Raw genomic sequence first — 12,681 nt, 5'->3', positions numbered from 1 at the left:
TATACCGGTTCGTCTTTGCACGTTCATACCGGTTGGGGTAGTCTGAAGCACTACGGTGCCTTCAGGGGGCAGTCCCCGGATCCTGCGGCTTGTCCGATGGACGGGATTATGGACTAACACAGGGCTGGTGCTTCTGCTCCCAGGAGGAGTCTGTGGCATGAGTAAGAAATACCCCGCACCTCCACCACTTTGCCACGCGTCTTCAAAAGGGGGCTGACGACGTTTATTGAGAGCGGCTGGGCTCTGGCGAAAACGGCGGCGAGAACTAACTATCGAGCGGGGCGGTTAGCACGCATACTTCTTTCTTCTTGCGCCTCTGCGCTTGCCCTATTCCCACTACTACAGGTGACAATATGATATGTAAATTCTTGTTGTTTATTTAAATTTAATATAACTGCTCGCTATTTTATTGACTGAGAAGTTAAGAGCGTCCTCAATTTTTTTCTGCAGCAAGAAAAGAACCAGGAGGAATAATAGCAATGTTCATGTAATCCTTAATATATTTATACGGTCTCTGAAGTTCTTCTGGTCAGCAAAATGTTTTTTCGTAATACAGGTAAAAAACGGTAGTGTGTGCTTTGAGAACAAACACTCCCCTCTAGCATATACATAGGCCCAGTGTACTTGACAAAGTACACCTGCATTCGTTTTCTTGCGATGCTATAAGCGTGTATATTGTATAAAATGTCATGACTTCATCGTTTACGCCATTACTTTCTAAAACTTTTCCACAATCTTCATCTTAGAGAAGCATATGTTATGCTTGTCAAAAAATAAAGAAGGTGCATGTACAGCAGCATCTGCTATGTCCCACACTTCTCCAAGATTGGAGATGAATAGATCAAACGTACTAAAATCCACTAAAACGGCACACCGGTGCCCTAGGTTCGTGAGTATACTTGCTTTTATTTTAAAGGTTTGCGGTGAAGTTACAGGTGCCTGGTTCAACCGTATATTATTGCTCTTCAACGAAAGGAGACAGCGATATATGCATCGTGTAAATCACGATATCACCTGCACTTTTTTCTCGAGGGCGCCATAGCGCCGCATGCTCAACAGCGAGAACGCTCCGGCCACTGCTCATACTGAACGCCATAGTAACTCAAACGGAGTTGGTGGATCTATATTTTACATTGCGAACTATACGTCACATGTGAGAAAACAAACGAAGAATACGAGTGTCATCGTGCAAATGAAGCTTATTGAATTGTCTTCGTAGCACTATGCTGTAAAAGGTTATGTTTTACAGTCATCTGTGCGGCGAAAAAGGCATCTGGCATAACAAAATGAAAGTGAAAACATAGGACATAATCCGTTGGCACCCTAAAAACTTATTGCGAAGGCACAACAATTCTGGATCGTCCTATTTTCTACAATCACAGCAGCTTTTGTGTGCCTCCATGCCTCTTTCTGACTCACTCAGTACTTCCAACATTATTTCTGTGAGTGGTATCGTGTCTATCTTGGCTCAATTTATTGCGTATTGCCGTGTTGTGTACAGTAAATATAGATTGAACAATACATGTTAACAGCATAGCTGTTTAAGCAAGTCGTAATTTGTACCTGTGGCACGAGACTGCCGCACCGTAGCCATGGCAACCAGGCGACGCCACACAGACACGGCTCCGCCGAGCTCCCGCCACCTGCGCGCTACTGCGCATGCGCCGTGCCGTCATCATGGCGGGTTTGCGATCGCGGCCTGTCATCAATAAATAACTAAAAGAGAATGAACGTTCTTGGCAACGAAGGATTCGAACCCGGGTAGCCACGGTCCGAAGGCGAGCATCATAACCACTGCGCTATACACCCACGCTTGCAGAACGTGCATTTATGGCAATCATATGGTTGCATTACTGACGATTGCAACACAACTTCTTTTGGGAGAGAGAAAGAGAAAATAGGAGTGAGAGAGAAAGATAGAAGGAGAGAGAGAAATAAAAGAAAGGAAGAGAGAGAGAAAGATAAAGAAGGAGAGATAGAGAGAAAATAGAAATTGAGAAAGAAAGAGATGGAAAGAAAGAGCGGGAGAAAGAAAGAAAGCGAGAGAAAGAAACAAGGAGAGATAACCTAGCTACAACCAAGAGACGCCATCAATCGGCCAGCTTCGCTGAGTCTTGAGCATTGCGCGGCCTATAGTGCAAGCTTTCGCCCTTTTGTGTATTCTAGAGTAGATATCCAAATTTCTTTCCATTACCAGAAGCAGAAACCAAGCATCAACAAAGAACGCCATCAACGTCTTTGTATTAAAGCGCATCTTCTAACAAAATGCTAAGTTCACCTCTCTTTCCTTCGCATTTATGTTGCTACATTGCATTGCTTTAAGGGTTCAGAGGCATTAGGTAATCAAAAAGTACAGGAGGCATACGTGAATATCTTGACAAATATCTACAAGGATTCTACAGCCACCTTGGTTCTCCACAAGAACAGTGGAAAGTTAGTTATCAAGAAAGGGGTCGGGCAAATAGACACAATATCTCCACTGCTATTCGCTGCATGCTTAGAAAAAGTATTCAAGCTCTTAGACTGGGAAAGTTTAGGAGTGAGAATCAACGGCGAATATCTCCGCAACCTTCGGTTTGCAGATGACATTGTCTGATTCAGCAACAATGGGGATGAATTACAGCAAATGATTTAGGACCTTAACCGATAAAGTGTAAGAGTGGGGTTGAAGTTTAATATGCAGAAGACAAAGATAATGTTCAATAGCCTGCCAAGGAAACAAGAATTCAGAATCGCCAGTCAGCCTCTAGAGTCTGTAAAAGAGTACGTTTATCTAGGTCAATACTCACAAGGGACACTGATCATGAGAAGTAAATTTACAGAATAATAAAATTGCGTTGGGGTGCATACGGCAGATATTGACAAATCCTGACTGGAAGCTTACCTCTGTCGTTGAAAAGAAAAGTGTACAATCATTGCGTTCTACCGGTGTTAAATATGGGCCAGAAACTTCGAGGTTAACAAAGACGTTCGAGAACAAGTTAAAGACCGCTCAAAGAGTGATGGAACGAAAAATGTTACGTCTAACGTTATGAAACAGGAAGAGAGTGGTTTGGATCAGAGAGCCAAACGGGGATAGCCGATATCCTAATTGACATTAAGAGAAAAAAATGGAGCTGGGTAGGCCATGTAATGCGTAGGATGGATAACAGGTTCACCATTAGAGTTACAGAATGGATACCAAGAGAAGGGAAGCGCAGTTGAGGGTGGCAGAAAACTAGGTGAGGTGATGAAGTTAGGAAATTTGCAGGCGCAAGTTGGAATCAGCTAGCGCAAGTGAAGGGTAATGGGTGATCGCAGGGATTAATCTTCAACCCCCCTCTTACGCTTTCTCGGATAAGGTCCCCGATAATTTGTTGCAATTCGTCTCCATTGTTGCCGAATAGGACAATGTCATCTACAAACCGAAGGCTGCTGAGATATTCGCCGTTGATCCTCACTCCTAAACCTTCCCACTCCTCAATCCTAAACCACAAAGTGTATTTGTGTTTTGTTTTATTTCGTGCTAAATTTCTTGGAAAAATGCTGCTGTTGCAAAAATACGAGCACTGTCGCCAATTATTTTTCGCTTTTGGATTTTGCGAGAACTGGGCATGGTGTGTTCTTTTTTTCCTTTTCTTTCTCTCTATATGTATGCAATGTTCCTCCTACCTGGGCCACAGTGGTCTACAGTATAGCGAAATAAGTATATAAATAATACACCTGGGCGCCACATTCCTGAGACCAAGAACAATGCGAACGAAGGTATAACATAGTACAAAAGGTACACATTATCCGAGCCATGTAGTGTCTTGTTGGTACTTCATTTTGCAGTGCCTAACTTGAGTCACATATTTTTCACGTATTTGCCAGTGCTTCTTGTAGCATCAGGCTTGTTGCAACTCGATCGTCTGGCATATTTTTTCTATTTAACAGAGGTGCCACTGGAGATGGTTGACCGGGCTAAGCGTATGGTGACCAGACTCCGCAGTGCCTTCCGCAAGTCTTTGGAGTCATCAAGCTGGTTCACGGGCAGAGGTCGAGAAGTGGCCCTCCGCAAGCTAGACAACCTCACCTCCTACGTGGGAAGTCCAGATAATCGATTGGACCCCGTGTCGCTCGAAAAGCATTACAGTCAGTTTTCATTTTACTCGTAGTCTAAATGTGGCATATACAGGGTGCTTTTTTTTCCGACAATACAGATTTTTTTTAAAAACGCTCTCACCGTAACACACCTATTCTCTTAATCTATTAGGAGAATACAAATTAATACATTTAATAAGTTTCTTGTTATTACCCGAGGGGCTGTTTAAATTGCGAAATTGAAGGCAGTCACATTTAATGCACCTTATTTTTTTCAGAGATGTTGAAATTGGCACGTAATTCCATATATTTACCCCATAATTTCAACGGTAAATCCGGGCAAGTTGAAACCGAGCGCCGCGGGAACGCAGAGCAGGTGGTGTCGCTATCGTATCAGCCCGAAGTGCCCGGACAAAAATCAAGTTCAATGCCTCGATAAGTTAGGACAGCTACTGATACGGCTCGCTTTGGCGGGCAAGCATGTGTCGCTGAGTGTCGGGTCAGGCTTTGCCGAGACGTGCTATCATTCAGACATCGCATAACTTCTTTACGGGGCGTTACCGTCTGACGTGCAACGGGACGCGCTCATTCCAGATATTGCCTGGATTTGCGTTCGCTTTCAATGATCAATATCTCAAATCAGGGGCGGTATTTCAGATTTCAAAAGAATTATTATGCCATAAATTGTGACGCCCTACAAATGTTCAGTGTAAACAACTGCCTTCAACTTATTAACAAGAACGACAATAAACAAATGTTTGTTAATTATTCAAGTGAGACTAACTTAGGCAGCGGCATACGGCTTCCGCTTCGCCGCACAGCTTGTTTGCGAAGACGAGAGCTGTGTCCCGGTCATAACTTCTTGTCTAAAAAACTGTATTGCAAAAAACGCCCTGTAGGTATTGTTACGTGGGCGACATGTAGCTGGCCAAGAACACTCAAGCGCACATGCATAGGAACAACGCGCTACACTTCGCGTCCGTCCGGGTGGACGTTGTAGCGATATAATATGCCATCTTTAAGCACGAAGAGGCGAAGGGAAGGATCGGGCGTTGCGTAATCCAGCTTCTGAATAACCTCACTTAAAATGGGATCACGGCGCTGTTCGTCACGGATGTGGCTTAAAGCGGAGAGCGAGAGCACACATGCAGGCGCGTCATGGCGGATCCACTGGATTGCGCGACAAACAGTCAGCATCCTGGTGCAATCGGTCAGATTTATAAGAAACAGAGTAAGTGTATTCTAGGAGGCGGAGTGCCCAGCGACCAAGATAGACGCCCAGTGGGACCCTTAAGCGACGAAAGCCAGTGAAGTGCGTAGTGATAGGTAGTGACGGTGAAATGCTGGCCATATAAGTAGGGGCGGAATTTACCCACCACCCAAACGAGGGCAAGACACTCCCGTTCCGTAATAGAGTTGTTCTGTTCGGCTAGGGCAAGGAGAAGGCTGGCATAGGCGATAACACGGGCGTACCCATTCTGATGCCGGACTAGAACAGCGCCCGTTCGGTAGCCGCTGGCATCGGTGCGGAGTTCTGTTGGAGCGGAGCTGTCGAAATGATCCAGAACAGGTGATGTAGTGAGCGACGTGATGAGGGTAGAGAAAGTGGAAGCCTGCGCAGCACCCCCCCCCCCCCAAAAAAAAAATAAATAAAAAACGAGATGCCTTTCTTCAGTAAGTTTGTGAGAGGGCGTGCGATTTCCGCGAAATTCTTCACAAAACGACCGAAGTAGGAGCACAGTCCCAGAAAGCTGCCAACTTCCTTTGTGCAAATCGAAACGGTGAACTGCTGCACTGCTCGAACTTGTCAGGGTCGGGGCGAACACCGCTTCAGTCGACGAGATGATCGAGCATGATAAGTTGCTGACGCCTGAAGTGGCACTTAGTTTAATTCAGTTGCAGGCTGACTTTGCGACACACCGAAAGTATAGAAGAAAGTCGGTCAAGATGCGTTTCAAATGTCGGTGAAAATACAATGACGTTGTAGTGGGGAAGAGGGTCACGAACTACTGAGAGACGACGACGACGTCCGGCAGCCCGGAGAGCGTGAGACAGCGACCGACGCTCTTGGGCCAAGGTTGTTGTTACGTAGCCCCTGCTTGTAAATAAACCCCCTTACAACGTAATCAAGATAACACAGGCTAACAGACCAGTTGAAACCGTGTGAGAGGGTGTCCATCATGGGTTCGAAGGTGGCCGGGGCGTTGCATAAGCCGAAGGACATGCATTTAAATTGGTAAAGGTCGTCAGAGGTAACAAAAGCAGTCTTCTAAAGGTTCATGTCATCAACAGCGATCCGCCAGTACCCGGACCGAAGGTTGATTGAAGAAAGTAATTGGCGCCGTGAGGGAAATCCAGTGCGTCGTCTATGTGTGGGAGCGGGTACACGTCTTTTTTGGTGATCTTGTTGAGATGCCAGTAATTCACGCAAAATCTCCTACTGTCATCTTTCTTTTTAACAAGAACCACAGGAGAAGCCAAAGGGCTGCAGGACGGCTTGATTATATCTTTGGCGAGCATTTTGTCGACGTCCTTTTGGTTGATGCGGCGCTCTGCAGGAGATGCGCAGTGTGGACGTCGGTGAACCGGATGGGCATCGCCAGTGTTTATTCGATGCCGGATAGCGCAGGTTGGAGCCAGAGAATGATCACAAAGGTCAAAGACGTCCCTATAAGAGTAGAGGAGGTGAAGGAGATCTTCAGCGTGATGGGGCGAAAGGTCTGGAGCGATCATTTCGTTCAGGTTGGAAGGAGACAGATCTGGAGAAGAACACGGGATATCGGTGGTTTGCTAGTGACCAGCATCAGGAGGAGACAAGGTCGAGATAACATAGTCGTAGGGGGGCGTCAGCATAGTGAATGAAATGCCCTGTGAACACAGTCCGAAATTTATCACAGGAAGACAAGTGAGATTGTCGCGTAGAGTTATAACAGTGTGAGGCAAACCAACACTGCGCGTCCACAAAACGGTGGTGATGGGAGTCCGTACATAGTCACCATCGGGTACTGGTGAGGAGGGCGTCATAGCAACAAAAGTCACGGTTTGCGGCGGCAAATGGACGTTGTCAGCATAACAGGGCCGACTGTTGATTGGTCCTGGTTGATCAATTACACTTGGTAGGTCAAGCTGTACAGTACCAACAGAACAATCGATGAGGGCGGAGTGGGCGGACATAAAGTCAAGACCGACGATGAAGTCATTGGAAGAGCAGGCGAGGATGATGAACAAAACAAAGTTTGACGGCCGGCAACACTGACACTTGCAGTACAAAGGCCAGCTACGGGATACGTACCACCGTCGGCCACACGTACAGCATGTGATGAGGCAGGGGTCATAACTTTCTTCAATTGCTGGTGGAGGTGAGAGTTCCTAAAAGAAATATGGGCGCTGGTGTCAATCAAAGCTGTGACAGGCAGGCCATTAACTTCAACGTCGATCAGGTTCTGATTGGTAGGGAGCGTCATCGGAGAAATTGGAGGGCAAGTCGCAATAGCAGCGTCACCTCCAGGAGCTACAGCCGTCAGTTTCCCGAAGGAAAACGCTGGGAGTAAGACGGGGGCGGGGAACGGCGTGGTGGAGGGGACCGAGAAGGTCGGCGTCGTGGTGAAGGAGAGCGGCTGTAATGGGCGGTGTTAGTAGTGGTCTCGGGAGATGTTTCTTGGTCAGGTTGGTTTGGTACTTGGTTCTGACTTCGGGGTGGATTGCGGAAGCTGAAGAAGCTGGGTCGAGAAGACGAGGGCCAAGAACTTCGGCAATATCGTGAAATGTGTCCAACACATCCACATCGAAAGCAAATTGGCTTGTGGTCAGACGTTCTCCACGCATTCGGATAGCGATAATTCGGGGTGGGATAATGGCATTGGAGATGTTTGAAGGGGGCCGAAGGGTAAGTGTCAAGGCGGTTCACAGAGCAGATGTTTTGAAGGCCCAAGTTTGCCACTTCTTGACAAACAAACGATTGTATAAGGGATATTGTAGGTTGGGCATCACTGGGCTATCCTCGCATTAAAGGTGCAGGCGATGCGGCTTCAATTTCCAATCGAACGATTCAGGTGATAGTCTCCGATGTTGAAGGCTGAGTCAACATACGAAAATCCTCTCACGTTGGTGTCGCTGCCGTGTTCGGAAGGCGGGCGAATCGGTGGGCGATACGTCGGCTTTTAGCATCTTCGAAGCGTCGGCATTCAGTAATAATCTCGTTCACAGTCGAAGAGTTTTTAAACACGATCAGGTTAAACGCATCCTCCGCGATTCCTTTCAGTACGTGCGCGACATAATCCGCTTCAGTGATCTTGGCGTCAACCTTCCGCACATCCTAATGCAGGTTGTGCGGATCATCAGCACATCCTACAGAGACGCGCCAGATCATCAGCGTCTTCTTCATCCACGCCCCAATTGGAGAACAGTACCGTGACAATATGAATACAACTGTTCTCCTTGCAATGCTTATGCCAATTCTCAATGCTTGCTGGAGATTTTCAGAAATGACTAACCTGTACGTACTACAAGTCAGGCAGGGTAATTGTACTTTAAGGTATCCCTGGCCAAAAAGGTGCGGTCACTGATCAAGCAAAGCTGACAAACAAAATATGAAAAGAAGTCAAGATGAAAAAGAAATGACTGTGAGGATTCACTGGTCACATTAGGACAGACAAGAACCGTTTGCCATTTTATGGGAAGATGTGACATAGTGTCATGGCTTCTTCATCGTTATGGCAATTTCGCACACAAACTTAAAGCGAACACTTCAATACACCCCTAACAAATCTAACCACCGGAGGAGACGTCACCAGAGATTTGTCTCTTTGTTTCGCGACACACATATTATCAGCATAAAACTAGAAATGCAACTTGTCTGCTTTAGTGTGACCAAGGAAGCCGTACGTACTCGGAAACGTAGCTTATTGTTAACTGACAATTTATCATGCTAACTGACAAGACAAACTTTCGTCCAATCCTTTGCTACTACTTTCATCGGCGAAGCCCTGATTTCTCATCTCAGCTGTCAGAAATTATGAGCACGGGGGACAGGAATAGTCCACATGGTATTTATGATATTGAAATGAATGTTCAAATGGGGGCAATGAACACGGTCTCAGAATCCTGCCATCGGTCTTTCAAACCACTAAAGGCATTTTTGCTGTACTCCCCATCGCTTCTGATGTATTTAACCATTGTCACGTCAACTGAGCTCACTGGGTAAACCATGCTGTAATGGATAAAGCGCCAGGCTGCTGTGCTGAGAGAAACAGGTTCAAAACCAACAATGGGACCAATATGCGCCACTGTTTATGTGGTGCTGTGTATGTACTCCTCTGCTATGAACCTCTTTAACGCCAGCTTGTTTCACTGGTTGTATTCCACTGGATATGTGGCTATGTGGTTGTGTGGCTATATTCCCATATCCATATATGTGGGCATGTGGCTATTCCACTGGATGTGTAGATATGGCTCTTCAAGGACAAAAAAGTGTTTTAAAGGCTCGTCAAGCACCAAAAAAGTGTTTTAAAATTTCTCCGGCTGTGGGCGCAGTCCAACCAACGTCGCACACATTTCGATCATTTCAAGGTTTATAAAATTTTAATAAGTTGACTGTTGCAAATAACACAATTCTACTCCTTGAGCTGAATTATTCACAGAACCGGTCATTAATTCCACGAGCAACACATAATAATCTAATTAACAAAACCCTCTAATTATCCTTTGAACTAATTACTTTATGGCACAGATTGCAATTTATTAATTGTACCCCATGAGCTTACAAGGCGTATCCACTTGGAATTAGTTTTGAGAATGTCGCTAGTTTGGAGATATGCACCACCAAACTTACCCAAAAAATGCATTGTTGTTGCAATTTGATTTTATTGCAATAAAAATGATATGGACACTCAAAGCAGATTTTTGCCGTCGCCGTCGCCGTGAGGTTTCGTATGACGTCAACGGCGATGAAATGTCGCTGCGCGCCGGACGCTGTATGTGCAAGTGAAAGGACGCGAGGGAAGCGCGCTTTCACGGGGAGCGAACGCACGGCGGAGAACAAACGCGCGTTTCGCGCCGTGCTCCGTGGAGGGCTGCAGAATTAAGCCTCTCTTTCCACCTTTACAATCACCATATATATATATATATATATATAGAGAGAGAGAGAGAGCAAACGCGACTTCTTCCGTCGCGCGAAAGGCCGTGGGGGGCGGTAGGGATGGAGGGAGGGGAGGCGACGTTTAGCTGCGGCATTTATATATATATATATAAATTTTATATATATAAAAATGCGGTATAAATGCGTATTTATACAAAAACGGTGCGAGGCGAGGAGGTGCTAAAGACTTCCGACGCTGCTCGACGAGTTTCCTGTTCTGATCTCTTCGAAAACCTCCGAGCCGCCCTCAGAGGCCCGCCCTGGCAACAGTCACCAACGCCGCGCGCGTTCGGTGCGAACGCGGGCAAAACGGCGACGGCGTCGACAACAGTTGTGCGCGTTACTGGTGCTGCTACATGTCCAAGTTTACGCAGCTGATAAAACTACTATCCTTACTCCGTATAGCTCTCTACTAAGTTGCTATCGCAATTAATGCTTCGCCTTTTGGGTGAAACTGCGACATTCTTTAACAAAACGCTCTTTTACGCTTGGAAACACCAAAGAAAGTAGAACGCCCATGTATTTTGTGTCATACTTTGGGTGTCGTCCGGTGTCGTCTTGAAAATTCAATGCATGTGGATAAGTCTTACAAGTTCACCGGCTACAATTTGCAATATGTGCCGCATAAACTGATCAATTACCCGCAGGGGCGTCTGCGTCAGCAGGCGTTTGGTGAGTTGCGACACCATGTACCCGAGCAAATGAGGGTTAGAACCTCACGCGTTTAGCCGTGCGCGGCTGAGCCGTGTCTAGGGAAAGGGGGATACTGGGGGTTGAGCCGACGCCGGGTGTTTGGACCTTTAAGGCCCCCGGCAGAGGCAACACACCTCTCTGGCCTCTGCTTCACATAGGCGGCACCCCTGGGCTGACCCACCCAGGGGAAATCGGCAGTTGCTTTTTCCTGTCCTCCTTTTAAACCTTCATCTTTCTCTCTCACTTTCAATCTATCCTGTCTTTTCACTTCCTTTTCAATTTCGCAGACAGCTAGGGTTAACCTTGTGTGGGTATCCAACCTTGGGTATTTCACATTTGGTTATAGTGGTGGCGTACAGTTGGCGTTTGCAGGACCTGTCCTATACAGATTCGGCAGCGTCCCCTTGTTGGGCTCCATGGTGGGTGGCTGGCGCCACCGCCGAAACACATTCCGCATACATGGATACTTCCTTTCCTGCATTCCTGATCCGCGCCAGAAACGGGAGCGCACTGAAGCATTTCAATTTTTTGGCCACAAAACAAATTTTTCCGCGCTTTCACGTTATTCATAGTGAGAAGCCAGACAAGAGCGTAAGAGTTGCATCACCTTTTCTCGTGCGAAATGTTTGACCGAAACCACAGGACCAGGCTACAAGGCAAGTTGGCAAGTGAAGATCTCCTGCTGGAACTGCGCGACAAAAAACAACATGAAAAGTTACATACCTTATTGTCCTTTGGCGAAATACCCATAACAGTGACCCCGCACCGCACGATGAACAGCACTCGTGGTGTCGTCTCAGATGATGATCTCATGGACCTAACCGAAGTTGAACTTCTAGAAGGCTGGAAAGATGAAAATGTGGTCAATTTAAAACGAATTAAGATGAGGCGAGATAGCAAAGAGATCCAAACGAAACACATTATTCTCACATTTGGTACAAGTGTTCTGCCCGAGACCATAGAGACAGGATACATAAAGATCAAAGTCAGGCCCTACATTCCGAATCCTCTCCGTTACTTGAAGTGTCAAAAATTTGGCCACAGTTCGCAGAAATGTCGTGGCCGACTCACCTGTGCGATATGTGCCCGCGAACATGGATCTAAATCCTGTGAAAGCAAACTGCAATGTGTCAACTGCGACGGCGAGCATGGCGCCTACTAGCGGTCCTGCCCGTCGTGGAAAAAGGAAAAAGAAATTGCCACAATCAAAGTCAAAGAAAATATTACGTTCAAAGAGGCACGAAGGCGGCTATCATACCTGCCAAAGAACACCTTCGCCGAAGTGGCACGTCAGGGGGCAGCGTCGCAATCGCTTCCGGTGGCTGTCTGGCCCACACACCGTGAGCCGGCAGTGACGTCATCCGCCCCCTCGGCGGCTGCAGCTAGTGCTGCTCCGCCAACTCACAAGAAGGGGTCATCGACCTCCGGGCTGGTGACCTCCAGGGCCTCGTCCCTTGAGGCTAGGCCTTCCCGTCAAACCAACCGCTCGCAGGAGTGCGTGTCCAGCGCCTCGCAAGAGCGGATGGACACAACAACCGGCCAGACGGCGCCGCCAGCGCCTAAGGAGCGGCAAGATTCTCGCGATCGCTCCAAGAGAGAAAAAGCTCGCATCACAGGGCCCGACAAGGTCTCTGTAAGTTAAGTTAGTCTCTTTTACACACAGCACAAAAACACTTTAAACATGAATACACTGTAATACAATGGAACGTCAGAGTATTCCTACATAACTCTGATGACATCAAAGAAATGCTACACAGGTTTAATCCTAAGGTGCTGTGTGTTCAAGAGAC

At 46.9% G+C, this 12,681-nt stretch overlaps 1 protein-coding gene across 1 annotated transcript in view; it reads left to right on the top strand.

Moving 5' to 3' along the window:
* LOC125944346 (neprilysin-3-like) overlaps positions 1-12,681 on the top strand; it is a 75,122-nt gene that overhangs the window by 39,395 nt on the left and 23,046 nt on the right. Inside the window, exon 7 of the mRNA XM_049664741.1 lies at positions 3,916-4,113. Coding sequence (XP_049520698.1) covers positions 3,916-4,113 — 198 coding nt within the window. The remainder of the gene's footprint in view (positions 1-3,915; positions 4,114-12,681) is intronic.

This window comes from Dermacentor silvarum, chromosome 3 (genome assembly GCF_013339745.2).
Source record: "Dermacentor silvarum isolate Dsil-2018 chromosome 3, BIME_Dsil_1.4, whole genome shotgun sequence".
Lineage (NCBI taxonomy): Eukaryota > Metazoa > Arthropoda > Arachnida > Ixodida > Ixodidae > Dermacentor > Dermacentor silvarum.
This window is presented reverse-complemented; position numbering and strand designations above follow the sequence as displayed.